The following is a 19760-nucleotide window of genomic DNA, read 5'->3' as shown; positions in this document are numbered from 1 at the left end:
AACCTGCTCAGTGATGCTCAGTTTGGGTTCCGCCAGGGCCACTCAGCTCCTGATCTCATTACAGCCTTGGTTCAATCATGGACAAAAGAGTTGATGTGAGAGAGACTGCCCTTGACATCAAGGCAGCATTTGACCGAGTATGGCATCAAGGAGCCCTAGCAAAACTGAAGTCAATGGGATTCAGGGGGAAAACTCTCTGCTGGTTTGAGTCATACCTAGTGCAAAGGAAGATGGTTGTGGTTGTTGAAGGTCAATCATCTCCGCTCCAGGACATCACTGCAGGAGTTTCTCAGTGTCCTAGGCTCAACCATCTTCAGCTGCTTCATCAATGACCTTCCTTCAATCATAAAGTCAGAAATGGGGATGTTTGCTGATGATTGCACAATGTTTAGCACCATTCACGACTTCTCACATGCTGAAGCAGCCTGTGTAGAAATGCAGCAAGACCTGGACAATATTCAGGCTTGGGCTGATAAGTGGCAAGTAACATTCGTGCCACACAAGTGCCAGGCAATGACCATCTCCAACAAGAGAGAATCTAACCATCTCCCCTTGATGTTCAACGGCATTACAATCGCTGAATCCCCTATTGTCAATCCTAGGGGTTACCATTGACCAGAAACTGAACTGGAGTAGCCATATAAATACCGTGGCTACAAGAGCAGGTCAGAGGCTAGGAATCCTGCGGCGAGTAACTCACTTCCTGACTCCCCAAAGCCTGACCCCCATCTACAAGGCAAAAGTCAAGAGTGTGATGGAATACTCTCCACTTGCCTGGATGGGTGCAGCTCCAACAATCAAGAAGCTCGACACCATCCAGGACAAAGCAGCCTGCTTGATTGGCATCCTATCCACAAACATTCACTGCCTCCACCACTGACGCACAGTGGCAACCAAATACAAGATGCACTGCAGCAACACACCAAGGCTCCTTAGACAGCACCTTCCAAACCCGTGACCTCCACCACCTAGAAGGACAAGCGCAGCAGATGCATGGGAACACCGCCATCTGCAAGTTCCCCTCCAAGCCACACACCATCCTGACTTGGAACTATATTGCCGTTCCTTCACTGTCGCTGGGTCAAAATCCTGGAACTCCCTTCCTAACTGCACTGTTGGTGTGCCTACCCCACATGGACTGCAGCAGTTCAAGGCGGCAGCTCACCACCACCTTCTCAAGGGCAATTAGGGATGGACAATAAATGCTGGCCTTGCCAGCGCTGCCCGCATCCCCTGAACGAATAAAAAATAAAATAAAACAGTGTATCATCCGGCTTAATGTTAGCATAGTCGTAGGAGACCAAATCTAGACAGGGGCTGGAGGAAGGGGGGAGGAATTTGCATTTGAACTGATTTTGCTGGCTATCCCATGCTTTCTAACCACCTTCTATAATGCTTAGTGGGAGAGTGGGCACTTCTGCGCACCTGACCCTGCCGTCATCGCATTGTAAGTGGCAGGGCTGGTGAGATTAGAGTCTCTGCCAGAAGCCCTCCAGTTTAGCCTAGCATGCAGCTAATAGAAAGAAGGAACATAGGAAAAAAGAGTGGGCCATTTAGCCCCGAGCTTGCACTGCCATTCAATTAGATCATAACTGATATGTATCTCAACTCCATTTACCCACATAGGCTCCATATCTCAATATCTTTACCAACAAAAAATCCATATAATGTAAGCCTGTAGGATGTTGTATAGGTGCTGTAGGCAAGGCCCACAGTTCCATTTCCCAATGAAAATTGCCGTTTGGAACACTGTAAATCAAGAATAGCAAGGTGCATTTCTGCTGGGTGAATGCCTTGGAAGTGCCATAAATGACAATGTTGCCCACATCTTTTAGGCAAATGATCTTGGGATTTGGGACATTGTCGTCGCGGGACAGATTGACAGGTGGAAGTTCTACCTTGCTGAACTTAAAACAGCTAAGCAGAATTTCTAGACTCTAGTATTTAAAAATAAAAGGAATAAACATTTTATAATTGAATTTAATGTCTCTATAATGGATGAAATTCTTGATTTTTTTATCTTTTACAGACTGGCATATGGACTGATCTTTTCTGGATTGAAAGCTTCCTGAAACCACTGCGCACTGGTTTGAATATGTCAAAGGCTCATTATGAAGCAGAGATCAGAGCCAAAAGGGAGAACCGGAAAATCAAAGGTTTGTTCTTCGAACATTAACTGTATTGCCATAACCAAAGTGTTTCATGTCTGTCACTTATTAGCTTGGATTAGAGATCATACATTTCTCTACTATCTTATTTGACGTGACAACACCCAAAAGCACAGTGAAGTGCACTCCCAGCGTGGTAAGACTAGCCAATTTGCTGGTTCTACAAAAACTTTCCTCCTGTAGGAATTGAGCAGAATTCCAAAATTTTTGACCAATTACATACAGGTTGAAGGATGTGCTGGAAGTTGTAGCAAAGCATAGTTAGGCTCATTTAATCTTTCTATCAAAAGGAGGATTTTATGGAAGCAAATAACTGTGCAGGAAAGTGAAAGGCAAGTTATTCCATTTTACTTTAATGATTACAGATGTTTCTGATCGTGAAACACGGTCTTCCTTGACAGTTGGTGGTAAAAAGTTACCAAAAATGACTACTGCTATGCAGTTGGAGGTAAGCATCTTGCTTCTTGAATATTTTTACACTCATCACTGTTTTGAAGTTAGGGGTCTTATACTCCCATTAAACCATAATATTACATTAATTCATCCGTGTTAACTGCCATCATTTCAGGTTCTGCAGTCGGCTATCTACACATTTGATGTAATGGAAAGTATACAGGCACGAATAGAAGAGCTGATTGAGCCAAAGATGAAATCCAGAGCAGAGGATAAAAATGCGGCCAGTGAAGTTTTTTAGTTTTACAAGGGAACAGTGTGAAAGCGTTGTAAATATACCTTCTGACCTTTTAGTTAACACTATTTACTAGAGGGATTCATTTATATACTATTGTTCAAATCAGTCTTTCTACAGGATAATTTGAAATAATTTCATCATAAGGCATCCATTTGTACTGAAATTCTGTAGACAAACTACCCAGAAGAGGTGATGTATCATCTGAATACTTAAGGTTTAAAAAGAACTTCAGCTTCATTGTGTTACTGCATACGTCTCTAATGATAACAGCATACACCTGCAGGTAGTTAAGAAAGAATTAGTGGTAACTTGATGATGATTGTGAACAAAAGAGCCACACTGAACTTCGTAAAAATCCTATTTGATAGGTATGCAGTGTGGTGCTACGCTACCAACGTGGTAGAGGCATGAGAGAAAAATATCTTTCTTATTATCGTTGAATTTACTAAGATATATTGGCCCAGACTTGACGGTGAGCGGCGAAGTGATGGCGCTCGCTGCTGACTTCGAAGAAAGCTGCCCACAAAAATCTAGCAATATCCCTATTCCCACGCTAGGACTTTTACAGTGAGACACATAACATAAAAGGGCAAATTAATTTTCGTGTTTAACTGCACCTGTGCAGACTCCAGAAGTTGCTGTCAGTTTGAGGAGTAATGATGGTGAACGCTGAGAGTTTCACAGTCATTACTACCACAAAATCCAGTCTGTTATATTTTGTATAATTAACTCAACTAATCAGGTAATTGAATGCCCTAAAACTAGTGGGCCTCCCTGAGAACATCACTCAGTTATCAGTTATTACATGTTCCTGACATTGCATTTTAATTGGACAGTTAATAAAGCCCAAATGGTTGTAGACCTAATACATAAAGTTTTTGGTAATGTATATTGTGTACAGAATTTACTGAGTAGCATCAGGCCTATAATTCATAAGAACCATACAATTAACTACCTAGTTCTTCATATACGAAGTAAGCTAATGGTTGTGTAGCAGTGGACTATGAGTTTGTGCCAGTAATATTCTACAATGCTGAATTCCTTATCTTTCCATGCTCTGGTGAAGTTCTGAGTGGAAGCCAAACAATTTGAATTGGAAGAAAAAAAAAGTTACTTTATACTTTCTAAAGCAACACTGAGGAAAGACTAGGGAGCCAATTTCACCATCCTTCCCCTTTCCCCTTTTAAGCTTGCACGTGGAGATTCACTTAGTAATAGGTGAAAATATACTTTGTTAGATGATGTGCTGTCTTCATCCAAAAAAATCTCTACTTCTATCCTTGTGCCATGTTGCAGATTGTTAGCTATCAGCCACATGACAACAGTGTCCTTTGATCTTGCAATGAGAAGAGTTGGGAATGCCCCATGGTTTCTTTTCTTGTTTTCCTATGGGAAAGTTCCTCCTCCCTAATATTTGAACTAAAAGCTCACTTATGGGAAAAATTGCTGGGCTGTACTGGGCTCATCGTGCCCCTGTTCCTCCCTTTTCTTTGCTGTAGTTTGCCTGGTAGTAGGTGCATTCTTGAGCTGCCTGTAGCATCGGTCACTAAGAGCTGAGAGATCTGAGCTCTTACCTCTGGGCTAAAATTGGGAATTTGTTGGAAATCATGATGAGAAAAAAACTTGTCTCCTAGGATAGTAGAGATTGAAAAAAGGCAGTGAATGTTGGAAGAGAGATCAAAAAATATAAAATGTTGGAAATACACAGTGGTTGAATAGGACCTGATAGACAAAGAATTATTCTTCTCAACAATTAATCTGTGTCTTTTAGATAACAATGAACCTATCCAGCATTTTCTGTTTCAGTTACATTCACCTAGCATGTTTTAGTACACTGGTATGCTGGAGAACATAACCACATTGTGTCATTCATTCAAATTTATGAATGTCATTTCCTTTCCCCTCCTCTCTCCTGGTGATGGGGAAGGCTTGCTCTTGGTCCTTGCCAATGCCACTTGCCCATCAAGGACGCCCAACACCAGCTTGCTTCTGGAACTAAATACATAGAATTATACAGAAACCGGCCATTGGTCCCAATTAGTCTGTGCTGGTGTTTATACTGCACACAAGCCTGAAGAAATTGAACTTGCATTCGTCCACTGCTATGGCACAGCATATTGGTTTTTCAGTGCTACCATACATATTTTCAACTTTTAAATATTGTACCTTGGATAGTGCTGGATGCAGGGAATGACAAATTGATCTACATCCATTAAAAGTTATACTATGTTACAAAAATGGTTGACAAGTTGTTAGTTTCTATATGTAAATAAATGAGAAAATTATCACCTATATACTAACTCTTTAAATGGATGATGTTTCAACTGGTGGGAGAGCATCATGAACCATTAAAAGAAGCAATTACTGAGATTTTTAAAAATGCTACAACCAATGAATTTTATTTCCAACTTTCTAACACATCAGCATGTTAGTCACAAACACCTTTATGAATTGAACATGTTATTTTACTGAAAATAGTTTTATAGAATACTAAGCATTATGAACCACTAACACCTTATTTATAGTTGTTCACTTTATGCATCATTTAGCTGTCGCTTGTGAAGCATCTCCCAGACAGGACTACGTTCTATAATCTGAGCTCGGATCATGGCGATGCGGTCACGAACACTGTCCACATGTGGTTTACGTGTAGCCTTCATAAGGAATAAGTATTTGAATGATTGACCATTTATGTAACATATGACCAACATTACTCTAGATGTTCTCATCAGTTAATAGCAGATATTTACAGAAATTAAAGCTCCATTCTTACTGTTACTAAATCAATGTACTAACAATTACATTCACCCTGAATAAAAGTACTATAACTGTACCTGCCTTATATTAGTTCACGTGTAAGATCAAGATGCAATACTGATATGTTTTGTGAAATCTTAGATGTTAAGAGGTATACTTACCTTGGCTATAGTGAGCATACTCTTGACCATATCACCAGTATTGTGTGCAGGTATGATTCTCAGATTACTACCTAGAAATCTGCAAAAAAAAACTTTTGAAATACCAAAGCTAATCTCGGTGTTAACTAAGTGAAACTAAGCAGACAGAAATACAAAGTTAGGTTACTTGCAGCGACAGGTTATTTTTTATATTAATGTCTCGAGAACGAGTTGTTCTTAGGAACTAGCCTTTTTCTCTTGAGTAGTAAAGTACTTTAACAGTGTTAGCCTGACTCAGTCGGTAGCGTTCCACATCTAGGCTGACAGTTCAGTAATGTAGACCCAGTGCATTATTGGAAGTATATCTTTTGGTTGAGATGTTAAATGGAGGCCCTGCCTACCTGCTCAAATGAATGTAAAAGATCTCATGATACTATTAGAAGAAGAGCAGATAATCATAGAATCGTGACAGCACAGAAGGCCATTCAACCCATCGTGTCCGTGCTGGCTCTCCTAAGGAGCAATTCACATACTGCCACTCCTCCGCCCCCTCGCCATCCTTCTTCTCGCAATCAATACCACCAAAAACATATTATCTGGTCAGCCATTCATTTACCGTTTGCAGGATCTTAATTGTGTGCAAATTGGTTATCTTGTTTGCCTATTTTAATAATGACTGCACTTCAAAAGTTATCTTCATCCCCACCACCAAATTTTCCTTTCTGTACTCCTCCCAATTGATGTCAGTTACTCAGAGGAAAAAAGCCACTCTATTCATGGTTTTGCGCTGCAAGTAGTCTCCTGTCCTGTCACCTGGGGCGGGGTTGGGGTGGGTGGGTAATAGTGTGGTACATGGACACTGGGAAGAGTAAAAAAGGAAGAAAAAAACAAAAATGTAATACCTTAACTACAGCGTCTGGCAACGATCTACATCTTTAAACCAATAATTTTTACTTTCAGTTGCCTAAATCCCCTTTAACTTTTGTTATTTATTGCCCTACCCTGTTCTGTAAGATTTTCTGAAAATCAAATAGCTTCAGAGCAATATACTGCTATCTACAAAGCTTTAGGATTTCAATTAATGGTGAAAATATGAATGCTTAATAACAACAATAACCTGAGCAAGTTTTCTGTTTGCTGAAATATCTCACTTTGTCTTAGGAGAAATTCACTAGATTTTGAATAACTAATTGTTAGTTCAGATGTAAATAGTGCAGGTTTTAAATACTCGTTTCACATTAAATACCTTTGTTGAAGTTTAAATAGTATTTCCCATTCTTTGGGACCATAAAGGGCTGCAGCCAAAAGCAGGAAACTGTTTCTATGAATATGGACAAACTGCTCAATACGCTCTATTAGCTTTGCTTCTGTAGATTTGTCGCAGAAATCTTGAATCTCCACTATAATAAAGGCAACACCTGAGAAAATTATAAATATAGTTAGTTAATAACACAAAACCCCAAAGTTTCTGAAAATGGAAAAACATTGTTTTAGTAAATCATGGAAAATGTTTTGCAAGAATCTAGTAAATCATGTGAAGAAGAGGAATCGAACGGCGCTTATGGACTATTTGCCTGAATTTCAATTTTTCTCGTTAAACAGAGGTAACATCAGCAGAGTAATATAAATGTAGAATGTTTCTAAATATTTATTTTCTTATACACAATGTGCCATTGTCAACTTTACAAGCCTGATAATTGGAAGGATGGCTATCCATTTTTTGATTTCAACAATGATAAACATGATGTTCCCTAACAGTTGTATTTAAACAGCACTTATCACATGTAAGAATGTCAGAGTTTTCTTTGCAAGTTGTAAAAATGGATGGAGAAGGGAGTAACTATTAAGACTGCCCCGAAAAGCTGACCGGGATTGGAGCGGAGAAATATAAAGCAGGTTGAGATCGAGTGCAGAAACATAAAGCAGAATCAGAACAAAGAAAGATAAAGCAGGTTGGAATTGGAGTGGAGCATCATAAAGCAGGCTGGGATCAGAGCAGGGAAACATAAAGCAGGCTGGGATCGCAGCGGAGAAATGTAAAGCTGGCCAGGATTGGAGCAGAGAAACGTAAAACAGGTTGGGATTGGAGTGGAGCATTATAAAGCAGGCTGGGATCAGAGCAGGGAAACATAAAGCAGGCTGGGATCGGAGCGGAGAAATGTAAAGCAGGCCAGGATTGGAGCAGAGAAACATAAAACGGGTTGGGATTGGAGTGGAGCATTATAAAGCAGGCTGGGATCAGAGCATGGAACCATAAAGCAGGCTGGGATCGGAGCGGAGAAACGTAAAGCAGGCCAGGATTGGAGCAGAGAAACATAAAACAGGTTAGGATTGGAGTGGAGCATTATAAAGCAGGCTGGGATCGGAGCAGGCTGCGAGTCTGAACCGAACCGGAAGGGAAAAGAAAAATCAAGTGACATCACAAGACAAGGAGTTACTTTTTCATATTTGTTTGTGGAATATGGGCATCGCTGGCTGAGCCAGCATTTATTGCCCATCCCTAATTGCCCTTGAGAAGGTGGTGGTGAGCTGCCTTCCTGAACCGCTGCAGTCCTTGGGGTGTAGGTACACCCACAGTGCTGTTAGGGAGTTCCAGGATTTTGACCCAGTCATTGGGTGAGTATACTGGTAAGCTTTTCATTTCATCTAAATTAAATCACTAGTCTTGATCAATTAGTTAGTATAAAAGCTAAAAACTAAGCCAATTTGATAAGTTATCATATAATTAAAATCAGTGCTCAATTAAATCAGATCTAGGGGATAAAGTTAAATTAAATAACTAGGGATAGCAACACTAAAGAAGTCTATATTTTTCAGGAACTTAAAATTTAAGGTATTTAGATAATAGTTAAATAAAAAAATTTCAGTTAACTTCCCTATAAAATAAAGTGATGTCAGCACAGGAGAAGCAGCTGGTGAGTCTTATATTTAGGTACTAAATGCAATAATCTAACAAATAGAGGCATAGCAGGGCAGCTTGGTCCTGTAGAATGCGCATCCTGTTCCATGTGGGAACTGAACAACCACATTTGCAGAAAGTGCTGTCAACTGCTCAAGCTCTGGGCTTCAGAGCTTCAGCAGCAGCTGGTGTCACTGCAGCGCATCCGCAAACACATTTATAGATGTAGTAATCCCGCAGCTTAAGGTTATGCAGGTAGAGAAGGAATGGGTGACTGCCAAGCAGTCAAGGAAGACCAGGCAGTTAGTGCAGGAGTTGCCCAAGTGCATCTCACTGTCCAACCAGTATTCCTTTCTGAATACTGATGAGAATGATGGTTCCTCTGGGGAGTGTGGCTAGAGCCAAATCCACAGCACCACAGCTGGCTCAGCTGTATGGGGGACAAGAGGAAGGTTGGGAAATCAGTAGTGATAGGGAATTTGATAGGGGAACAGACAGGAGTTTCTGTGGCTGCAGACGTGAATTCAGGATGGTATGTTGCCTCTCTGATGCCAGGGTCAAGGATGTCACTGAGCGGCTGGAGAGCACTCTGAAGGGGGGGTGAACTGCCAGCAGTTGTGGTCCATATTAGTACCAATGACATAAGTAGAAAGAAGGATAAGGTCCTGCAGGCAGAGTTTACATCTACCCTATCAAACCCTTTCATTAACTTAAATGACTATATCAGGTCACCCCTCAGTCTTTTTAACTGGTGAAAAGAGTTACAGCCTGTTCAGCCATTCTTAATAAGCATGTCCTTCCATGTTACTCTTTTTTGCACCTTCCTCAATGCCTTTATATCCTTTCCCTCTCCAAAGTCCTTGAATGTGCTGTCACTTCCAAAATCCGTCCCCATCTTTCCCAGAACTCCATGTTTGAATCCCTCCGATCAGGTTTCCACTCCTGCTACAGTACCGTAATGGTTCTTATCAAAGTCACAAATTACATCCTATGTGACTGTGACAAACGTAAACTATTCCTCCTCATCCTTCCTGACCTGTCTGTAGCCTTTGACACAGTTGACCACACCATCCTCCATCGCCTCTCCACTGTTGTCTGGCTGCATGGGACTGCTCTCACCTGGTTCCATTCTTATCTATTTAATTGTAGCCAGAGTATCACTTCCAATGGCTTCTCTTCCCACTCCCACACCATTACCTCTACAAGAGCAGGTCAGAGGCTGGGAATTTTGTGGCGAGTAACTCACTTCCTGACCTCCCCAAAGCCTGTCTACCATCTACAAAGCACGTCAGGATTGTGATGAAATATTCTCCACTTGCCTGGATGAGTGCAAATTCAACAACATTCAAGAAACTCAACACCATCCAAGACAAAGCAGTCTGCTTGATTGGCACCTCATCCACCACCTTAAACATTCACTATCTCCACCATTAGTGCACGGTGGCAGCAATGTGTACCATACAAGATGACTGTTGTAACTCGCTAGTACCTACCAAACTCACGATTTATATTGCCTAGAAGGACAAGGGCAGCAAGAGTATGGGAACACCATCACCTACAAGCTACACACCATGCTAACGTGGAAATGTATTGCCGTTCCTTCATTGTTGCTGGGTCAAAATCCTGGAACTGCCTCCCTAACAGCACCCTGGGTGTACCTACACCACATGGACTGCAGTCGTTCAAGAAAGCAGCTCACCACCACCTTCTCAAGGGCAATTAAGGGATGGGCAATAAATGCTGGCTTAGCCAGTGACGCTTACATCCCAAGAAGAAATTTTAAAAAATGCCTACAATCAGGTTTCTGCCCCTGCCACAATACATAAATCGTTCTCATCAAAGTCACAAGTAACATCCTATGTAACTGATAAAAGTAAATTATCCTTCCTTGTCCTTCTTCATACCAGTCTGCAACATTTGACACGGCTAACCACACCATCCACCTTGAAAGCCTTTCCAGCATGTGCTCGATTCTATCCTATCTAATCTTAAAATCGCCTGCAATGGCTTCTCTTCTGCTCCTGCACCATTACCTCTGGAGCCCCCAACGTCCTATCCTTGGCCCTTTCCTAATTTACATCTACTTGCTGCCCATGGTGACATCATCAGAAACACAGTGCCAGTTTCTACATATACGCTGACACCCACCTCTACTTCACAATCACCCTTCTTGACCCCTTCACTGTCTCGCAACTTATCAGACTCGTCGTCCGACATCCAGTACTGGATGTCGCAGAAATTTCCTCCAACTAAATATTGGGAAAATTGAAGCCATTGTTTTTGGTCCCAGCCACAAACTCCATTCCTTGGTGACTCCATCTTGCTTCCCTGCAAACGTCTGAGGTTGAACCACTGTTCACAACCTTGGAGTTATATTTGAACCTGAGATGAGCATCTGATCATAAATCTATGCCATCACTAAGACCGCCTATTTCGGTCTCCATAACATCATCTAACTCCTCCCCTGCCTCAGCCCATCTGCTGCTGAAACCATGGCTGGAATTTTACGTTGGGTGGGAGGTCCAAAAAGTCAATGGTGAGCCCACCTCCACCAGGCCTGGGGAGCCAGGCCGGAATTTTTTGCTCCCCAGGCCCTTAATTGGTCCTGGGCGTGACTTCCACCTCCTTGAGGCAGCAAGTCCCGTCTAATGGAGCTGCCGGCCAATCAGTGGGCTGGCAGCTCTTAGTCCCAGCAGTGCCACTGGGAGCTATGGCCACTGCTGGGACTACACCCAGCTATCACAAGGAAGATGAAGGATGGTCCTGGAACTAAGGTAAGTTTTTAGGGCCTCACCGGAGAAGAATGTTATGAGTTGGGGATGATTGGGGCTTCGGGAGCGGCCATCTGTGGGGCACAGTGTGCCCCATCAGGAGGGTCCCTTCCCAGCCCGCAAGAAGGCCACCTGGTTTTACCAGGTTGGGTTCTTGGGGCCTTTGCCATCCGGTCACCGAGGGTAAAATACCTGTGGTGGTGGGAGGAGGCCCTTAAGTGGCAGTTAATTGGCAACTTAAGGGCCTTGATTGGCCTGGGTGGACCGGCCATTTCTCGCCGCTGCCACCCCATGTAAAATTGCAGCGGGGGTGGGAGGGGATCTGGAATGGCCCGTCCTGCCTCCCCCTCAATTTTACGCCCCCCCACCTGCTCGTTGGGGGACTGCAAAATTCCGGCCCATCCTCCACGCCTTTGTTACCTCTCAATTTCACTATTCCAACACACTCCTGGCTGACTTCCCATGTTTGAAATCATTGATTGTCTCCCATCACCCTCATAGGCAGTGAATTCCAGGTCTTTACCAAACACTGTGTAAAAAAAGTTCTCTCTCACATTCCGCACCCCCGTATCTCTTGCCCAATACCTTAAATCTGTGTTCTCTAATCCTTGTATAATCAGCTAATGGGAACAGCTTTTCTTTGCCTACTTTATCTAAACCTGTCATAATCTTGTAGACCTTGTAGATCTCCCCTCGACTCCTTAACTCCAAGAACAATCTCAGCTTCTCCAACCTAACCTTGTAGCTAAATTCCCTCATCCCTGGAACCATTCTAGTAATTCTGCACCCTCTCAAAGACCCTCATATCCTTTCTAAAGTGTCGTGACCAGAACTGGATGCAGTACTCTAGTTGTGACCTAACCAGATCTTTATACAAGTTCAGCATAACTTCCCTGCTTTTGTACTCAATACCTCTATTTATGAAGCCCAAGATCCTGTATGCTTTGCCAATTACTTTCTCAATATGGCCTGCGACCTCAAAGATCTATGCACATGAACCTCCAGGTCCCTCTGTCCCTGTACACTGTTTAGAACTGTGCCATTAAGCCTATATTGCCTCTTCCTATCCCTTCTGCCAGAATGCATCACTTCACACTTAACTGTACCAAATTCCATCGGCCATTTGTCTGCCCATTTTGCTCGCCGATCCATGTCCTGTTGCAGTCAACTGGTATCAACCTGTTTGCCACAGCTCCAAGTTTGGTATCAAATTTTGAAATCTTACTCTGTATTCCAATATCCAAGTAATTTATATATCTCAGAAAAAGCAGTGGTCGTAGCACTGACCCTTGGGGCGCACCACTGTTTACCATCCTCCAGTCTGAAAAACAACCGCAACTCACTGTTTTCTGTCCAGAAGCCATTCTTTTATCCAAGCTGACACTGACGTTCCTATTTCATGAGCTTCAATTTTGTTAACCAGTCTTTTACTGTGGTACTTCGTCAAACACTGTCTTAAAGTCCATATAGACAACATCCATTGCATTCCCTTCATCAACTTTCTCTGTTACAAAAAAATCACTTAGAATAGCCAAGCACGATCGACCTTTTACAAAGCTGTGCTGGCCATCCTTAATTAACTCTTTACGACATTTAAGGTCCATAAAAATACAAGTTGTTGTTGGTATAATATGGAGACTAGAATTGTGCACAGTATTCCAAGTGTGGCCTAAGCAAGGTTCAATACAAGTTTAATATAACTTCTCTGCTTTTCAAATCTATCCCTCTAGAAATGAACCCCAGTGCTTGGTTTGCTTTTTTATGGCCTGGTTAACCTATTTCGTTACTTTTAGTGATTTGTGTATCTGTACTCCTAAATCCCTTTGCTTCTCTATCCCATTTAGACTCTCATTATCCAAGAATTATGTGGCTTCCTTATTCTTCCCACCAAAACTTTACATTTATCTATATTGAAATTCATTTGGCAATTACACTCCATTCTAGCATATAATGAATGCTACACCACAATGGAATGTTGATGTTGTATTTTCTAACAGAAGTTGTGAACATATTTGTTGTAGAACCATAACTATTATACAATAAACTACTAGTTTAATTAATTGTACCAGAAGGTGGAAAAATGATTGATCCAATTATCACAGAGTCAGAGAATCTAATTCGCTGGTGCTGATTCGACAAAGATGAAATAGCTTCATGGTGCTGAAAAAAAGTGAAAAGCAAAATAGTGCATTTACCAGTACAAGTGAGAATCAAAATAATCCACCTATAGGGCCATGGAATAACTAAATATGGATGACTATTCCAAATTTAAATGTTAACACTTTTTAAATTTGCTGTTATAATAGTGCAGAATAATTTCTGATATCTGTACAAATAATTTGGTTAGCATTATGTAATAAAGTAAAGAAAACTACATGACTGAGTCCACCAAAATAACTGCATTAAATGTACTTATGCCAAAACTGTGGACTCCACATGGAAAGGACACAATAGAAACTGGAAAATAGGTTTGCCTTGTCGACTAATTCCAATTCTCATTTAAGTACTGTACTATTTAATATTTGGTATGTTCACCATATGATTTGGTTTCTGTGTATCATTTGTTCATGGAATGTGGATGTCACTGGCATGGCCAGCATTTATTTCCCATTCCTTAATGGCCCTCAGGAAGATGGTGGGCTGTCTTCCTGATCTGCTGCAGTCCTTGTGGGGTGTAGGTACACTCACAATGCTGTTCGGGAGTTGCAGGATTTTGACACAGTGACAGGAATGGCAATATAGTTCCAAGTCAGGATGGTGTATGACTCGAAGGGGAACTTGCAGGTGGTGTTCCCATGCATCTGCTGCCCTCGTTTCCTTGTTTTCCTAAGTGGTAGAGGTTGCAGATTTGGAAGGTACTGTCAAAGGAGCCTTGGTAAATTGCTGCAATGCATCTTGCAGATGGTACACACTGCATGTGCCAGTGGTGGAGGGAGTGAATGTTTAAGGTGGTAGATAGCGTGCCAATCAAGTGGACTGCTTTTCCCTGGACGGCATCGTGCTTTTTTTGAGTGTTGTTGGAACTGCATTCATTCAGGCAAATGGAAAGTATTCCATCACACCCCTGACTTGTGCCTTGTAGATGGTGGCAGGCTTTGGGGACTCAGATGGGGATTCTACTTGCTGCAGATTCCCCAGCGTCTGACCTCTTCTTGTAGTGACAGTTTCTGGTCAATGGCAACCCCCTGGATGTTGATGGTGGGGGAATTCAGCGATGATAATGCCATTGAACATTGAGGGGAGATGGTTAGATTCTCTCTTGTTGAAGATGGTCATTTGCGCTACACAACTGTCAGGCAGTGTTACTTGCAGTTACCAGCCCAAGCCTGAAAGTCCAGGTTTCGCTGCATTCGGGCACAGACTGCTTCAGTATCTAAGGAGTTGCAAACGATGCTGAACACTGTGCAATCATCAGCGAACATCCCTACTTTTGACCTTATGATGGAGGAAAGGTCATTGATGAAGCAGCTGAAGATGGTTGTGCCTAGGACACTACCCTGAGGAACTCCTGCAGCAATGTCCTTGGGCTGGGATGATTGGCCTTTGACAACCACAACCATCTTTTTGTGCTAGGTATGACTCCAACCAGTGGAGAGTTTTCCCTCTGATTCCCACTGACTTCAATTTTTCTAGGGCTCCTTGATGCCACGTCAGCCACATGCTGCCTTGATGTCTAGGGTGGTCACCCTCACCTCACCTCTTTTGTTCATACGTGGACTAAGGTTGTAATGAGGTCCAGAGTCGTGTGCCCCTGCCATATCTCAAACTGAGCATTGGTGAGCAGGATATCACTGCTTGATAGACACGTTCCATCACTTTGCTATAATGATTGACAGTAGAATTCTGGCAGGGCAGGGATCCTGAAGAACCAAGACAGCATGGAGTGGGCTTTGCCATCAGAAACTCCTTGCTCAGCATGATAGAGCCTCCCTCAAATGACTCGGAACGCATACTGTTCATCCGACTGCTCACCACCTCTGGTCCAGTACACCTACTCAGCATCTATGCTCCAACACTCTGCTCCCCACCTGAAGCTAAAGACCAGTTCTACGAGGAACTCCATAACATCATTAGCAACATCCCCAACACCGAACGCCTGTTCCTGCTGGGGGACTTTAATGCCAGGGTTGGGGCCGACCATGACTCATGGCCCTCCTGCCTTGGGCGCTATGGCGTTGGAAGGATGAATAAGAACGGGCAGAGACTGCTTGAGTTGTGTACCTATCATAACATCTGCATTACCAACTCGTTCTCTCACACTAAACCCTGTCACCAGGTTTCATGGAGGCACCCAAGATCGCGTCGTTGGCAACAGCTAGACCTCATTGTCACAAGGCGAGCCTCCTTAAACAGTGTTCAAATCACACGCAGCTTCCACAGTGCGGACTGCGACACCGACCAAGCCCTGGTGTGCAGCAAGGTCAGACTCAGACCAAAGAAGTTGCATCATTCCAAGCAGAAGGGCCACCCGCGCATCAAAACGAGCAGAATTTCTCATCCACAGCTGTTACAAAAATTTCTAAATTCACTTGTAACAGCCCTTCAAAACACTCCCACAGGGGTTGCTGAGACCAAATGGACCCACATCAGAGACGCCATCTATGAGTCAGCTTTGACCACCTACGGCAAACGTGCAAAGAGAAATGCAGACTGGTCTCAATCTCATAATGAAGAGCTGGAACCTGTCATAGCCGCTAGGGAGAATGTTGTCACTGAGACTGCCCTCAATGCAGCCCAGCCTCCACCAGTCATGGATGAGCTGGACATACAGCCAATAAAATCGGAACTCAGTGATGCCATTGATTCTCTAGCCAGCGAAAAAGGCCCTGGGAGGGACAGCATTACCCATGAAATAATCAAGAGTGCCAAGCCTGCTATACTTTCAGCACTACATGAACTGCTATGCCTGTGCTGGGACGAGGGAGCAGTACCTCAGGACATGCGCGATGCCAATATCATCACCCTCTATAAAAACAAAGGTGACCGCGGTGACTGCAACAACTACCGTGGAATCTCCCTGCTCAGCATAGTGGGGAAAGTCTTTGCTCGAGTCGCTCTAAACAGGCTCCAGAAGCTGGCCGAGCGTGTCTACCCTGAGGCACAGTGTGGCTTTCGTGTAGAGAGATCGACCGTTGACATGCTGTTCCCCCTTCGTCAGATACAGGAGAAATGCCGCGAACAGATGCTCCTCTACATTGCTTTCATTGATCTCACCAAAGCCTTTGACCTCGTCAGTAGACGTGGTCTCTTCAGACTACTAGAAATGATTGTATGTCCACCAAAGCTACTAAGTATCATCACCTCATTCCATGACAATATGAAAGGCACAATTCAACATGGCGGCACCTCGTCAGACCCCTTTCCTATCCTGAGTGGCGTGAAACAGGGCTGTGTTCTCGCACCCACACTCTTTGGGATTTTCTTCTCCCTGCTGCTTTCACATGCGTTCAAGTCCTCTGAAGAAGGAATTTTCCTCCACACAAGATCAGGAGGCAGGTTGTTCAACCTTGCCCATCTAAGAGCGAAGTCCAAAGTACGGAAAGTCCTCATCAAGGGACTCCTCATTGCTGACGATGCTGCTTTAACATCTCACACTGAAGAGTGCCTGCAGAGTCTCATCGACAGGTTTGCGGCTGCCTGCAATGAATTTGGCCTAACTATCAGCCTCAAGAAAACGAACATCATGGGGCAGGACGTCAGACATGCTCCATCCATCAATATTGGCAACCACGCTCTGGAAGTGGTTCAAGAGTTCACCTACCTCGGCTCAACTATCACCAGTAACCTGTCTCTAGATGCAGAAATCAACAAGCGCATGGGAAAGGTTTCCACTGCTATGTCCAGACTGGCCAAGAGAGTGTGGGAAAATGGCGCACTGACACGGAACACAAAAGTCCGAGTGTATCAAGTCTGTGTCCTCAGTACCTTGCTCTATGGCAGCGAGGCCTGGACAACATATGTCAGCCAAGAGCGAACTCTCAATTCATTCCATCTTCGCTGCCTCCGGAGAATACTTGGCATCAGGTGGCAGGACCGTATCTCCAACACAGAAGTCCTCGAGGCGGCCAACATCCCCAGCTTATACACACTGTTGAGTCAGCGGCGCTTGAGATGGCTTGGCCATGTGAGCCGCATGGAAGATGGCAGGATCCCCAAAGACACATTGTACAGCGAGCTCGCCACTGGTATCAGACCCACCGGCCGTCCATGTCTCCGCTTCAAAGACGTCTGCAAACGCGACATGAAGTCCTGTGACATTGATCACAAGTCGTGGGAGTCAGTTGCCAGCGTTCGCCAGAGCTGGCGGGCAGTCATAAAGGCAGGGCTAAAGTGTGGCGAGTCGAAGAGACTTAGCAGTTGGCAGGAAAAAAGACAAAAGCGCAAGGGGAGAGCCAACTGTGTAACAGCCCCGACAAACAAATTTTTCTCCAGCACCTGTGGAAGAGCCTCTGGAATTGGCCTTGATAGCCACTCCAGGCGCTGCTCCACACACCACTGACCACCTGCAGGCGCTTATCCATTGTCTCTCGAGATAAGGAGGCCAAAGAAGAAGATGGGGTGGTAATTGGCTGGATTGGGTTTGTCACGCTTTTTGTGGACAGGACATACCTGGTCAATTTTCCACATTGTCCAGTGGATGTCAGTCTTGCAGCTGTACTGGAATAGCTTGGCTAGGGCCTAGCCAGTTCTGGAGCACGTCTTCAGTACTACAGCCAGGGTGTTGTCAGGACCCATAGCCTTTTGCTGTATTTTGTTTGTAAATAAATCTAAAAACAGATTCACTAAAATCAAGTGGTCTAATAAGTTTTTTCTTCCTCTGAATTAGCAGATGTAATGTGCATCCAATAGGTGTCCCAATTTAAAATGATTAAGATTGTTAGATCTGTCCTATGTCAATGCAAACATGGCAGTGCATCAGAACACAGGCTACGGTGGGGTGGGGCGGTGCTCAGACTACTAATGGAAATGATCAAGACAAAGGGTGTTGCTGAAAAAACTGTAACACCCTGTAGCCAACAGCAGAAAATGTCCTTTAAAATTTTACATTGAGATTTCCATCCAAAGACTTACAACCCAACATCCTCAGTAGATACGGTAGCTCAATTTTTGTTTCATATTAAGACTCCCATTATTGATAAGAGCTGTGGGCGGCAGTAGCCTCACATGCATGGCAATCCTGTAATTGAACTGAGGTCACTGGCCACCATTGCTGGCCTGTGTGGACCTTTGCTGTGCCTCAGCTGCAAGCCACAAATTGTGAACAATTGCACACATGGGCACCGGCTGCCAATCCACGTGGCACTGGGAAAACATGGCGCCTTCTGCAGCACCAGGAGCCTCAACACAAGAGGTTAAAACCGAACCCCTTTCCCATTAGGTAGAGCTAAGAGCATCCCAGCTTCACCAGACGAGGAATGTCAAGAGCCGGTTCGATCTTTACACCAATATTGTAGCTCGCTGTAGACAGTGGGATTTGACCTGTAACAAGAGCAATGGTGAGAGCCATTTGTTAACGTCTACCGTCCGCCCCCACCTGAAGTGCGGTGCTGACGATCACGGCTCCACCCGTCGCCATGGCACCGTCCTCGTGACATCACAGTACGTCATGTGCCTGACGTCACAAACGCGCGCGCTTTCCCGCGCTTGTTCCGTCGACGTCATCTGCGCGGGAAGATGAGTGAGATTTGCATTTGGCGCAAAATGCGCACTGCAAGGCATGAGCAAACACATCCTTTTTAGGTAGCAGTCTTAGTTAAGAGATAAATTACAATTGTAATTTGCCTGACAAGGTACACCTGCTGTCAGAGGTTGGGAAAATATGAAATGAAAAAGAGAGCAGAATGGGTTAGGAAGCAGCAATCAAGGAGGTATAGATAATGCAAAAGAAACTGATCCTAGCAGCAGAAGCATTTTTGAGCCTCAGATGAAGCAAAGGAGTGGAACCAAATGTTCTTCAGCCAAAGTCCAAGGCCAGTGTACCAATCAAGGGTGGTATGCTACTCAAGTAAGTGGGCCCTGACTGGAAGTATCCAGCATCCAGAAAAAACATGGACCTGGTCGTAGTTGATATGGTTTTTCAGCAATGCAGAGGTAGCTGATGGCTTGGCAACTATTGAGTTACTGGGTATCTGACCTACACTGATCTAAAGTAGGGGTCAGCAATTTTTTTTAATTTAGTCAAAAACACAATACCTTAAGAGTCACAATGCTATTACGCAAATGCCAATAATTCACACAAAAATGAAGGCATAAAGTACAAAATGAAAGATAACTTTTCCTATAATGTGATTTCTGCTGTTGGATTTCTTTGAAGAGTCATTAGATAGCTGAACA

At 43.7% G+C, this 19760-nt stretch overlaps 2 protein-coding genes across 6 annotated transcripts in view; one reads left to right on the top strand and one right to left on the bottom strand.

The window, feature by feature from the left end:
- glmna (glomulin, FKBP associated protein a) overlaps positions 1-6019 on the top strand; it is a 63380-nt gene extending 57361 nt beyond the window's left edge. For 4 of the 5 annotated variants that reach the window (XM_068036782.1, XM_068036780.1, XM_068036783.1 and 1 more), the window contains 3 exons: positions 2030-2156; positions 2534-2616; positions 2737-6019. In XM_068036782.1, the coding sequence (XP_067892883.1) occupies positions 2030-2156; positions 2534-2616; positions 2737-2862 (336 nt within the window). In that variant the 3' untranslated portion in view covers positions 2863-6019. The remainder of the gene's footprint in view (positions 1-2029; positions 2157-2533; positions 2617-2736) is intronic. The other variant, XM_068036784.1, reaches the window with a different exon arrangement.
- LOC137373186 (protein SPO16 homolog) lies at positions 5394-19002 on the bottom strand. Its single transcript, XM_068038042.1, has 5 exons — positions 18961-19002; positions 13493-13586; positions 7003-7174; positions 5778-5856; positions 5394-5513 (listed from the first exon to the last, which is right to left on the bottom strand). The coding sequence occupies exons 1-5, from the start codon at positions 19000-19002 to the stop codon at positions 5394-5396; spliced, it is 507 nt and encodes a 168-aa protein (XP_067894143.1).
- Between the last annotated feature and the right edge of the window lie 758 nt (positions 19003-19760).

The sequence above is a fragment of the Heterodontus francisci genome, chromosome 8, assembly GCF_036365525.1.
Source record: "Heterodontus francisci isolate sHetFra1 chromosome 8, sHetFra1.hap1, whole genome shotgun sequence".
In the NCBI taxonomy this organism is placed as follows: Eukaryota; Metazoa; Chordata; class Chondrichthyes; order Heterodontiformes; family Heterodontidae; genus Heterodontus; species Heterodontus francisci.
The sequence above is the reverse complement of the archived record's forward strand: the minus strand, read 5'-3'. Positions and strand labels throughout refer to the sequence as shown.

What these genes read in the sequence shown, in the direction of transcription:
- LOC137373186 (XM_068038042.1), bottom strand. Translation starts at nt 19,002, where the DNA reads ATGGCGACGGGTGGAGCCGTGATCGTCAGCACCGCACTTCAG. An exon ending in TCGTCAGCACCGCACTTCAG is followed by an intron (nt 13,587 to 18,960) that starts GTGGGGGCGGAC and finishes ACTTTTTTTCAG; the next exon opens with CACCATGAAGCTATTTCATC. An exon ending in CTATTTAAACTTCAACAAAG is followed by an intron (nt 5,857 to 7,002) that starts GTATTTAATGTG and finishes TTTTTTTTGCAG; the next exon opens with ATTTCTAGGTAGTAATCTGA.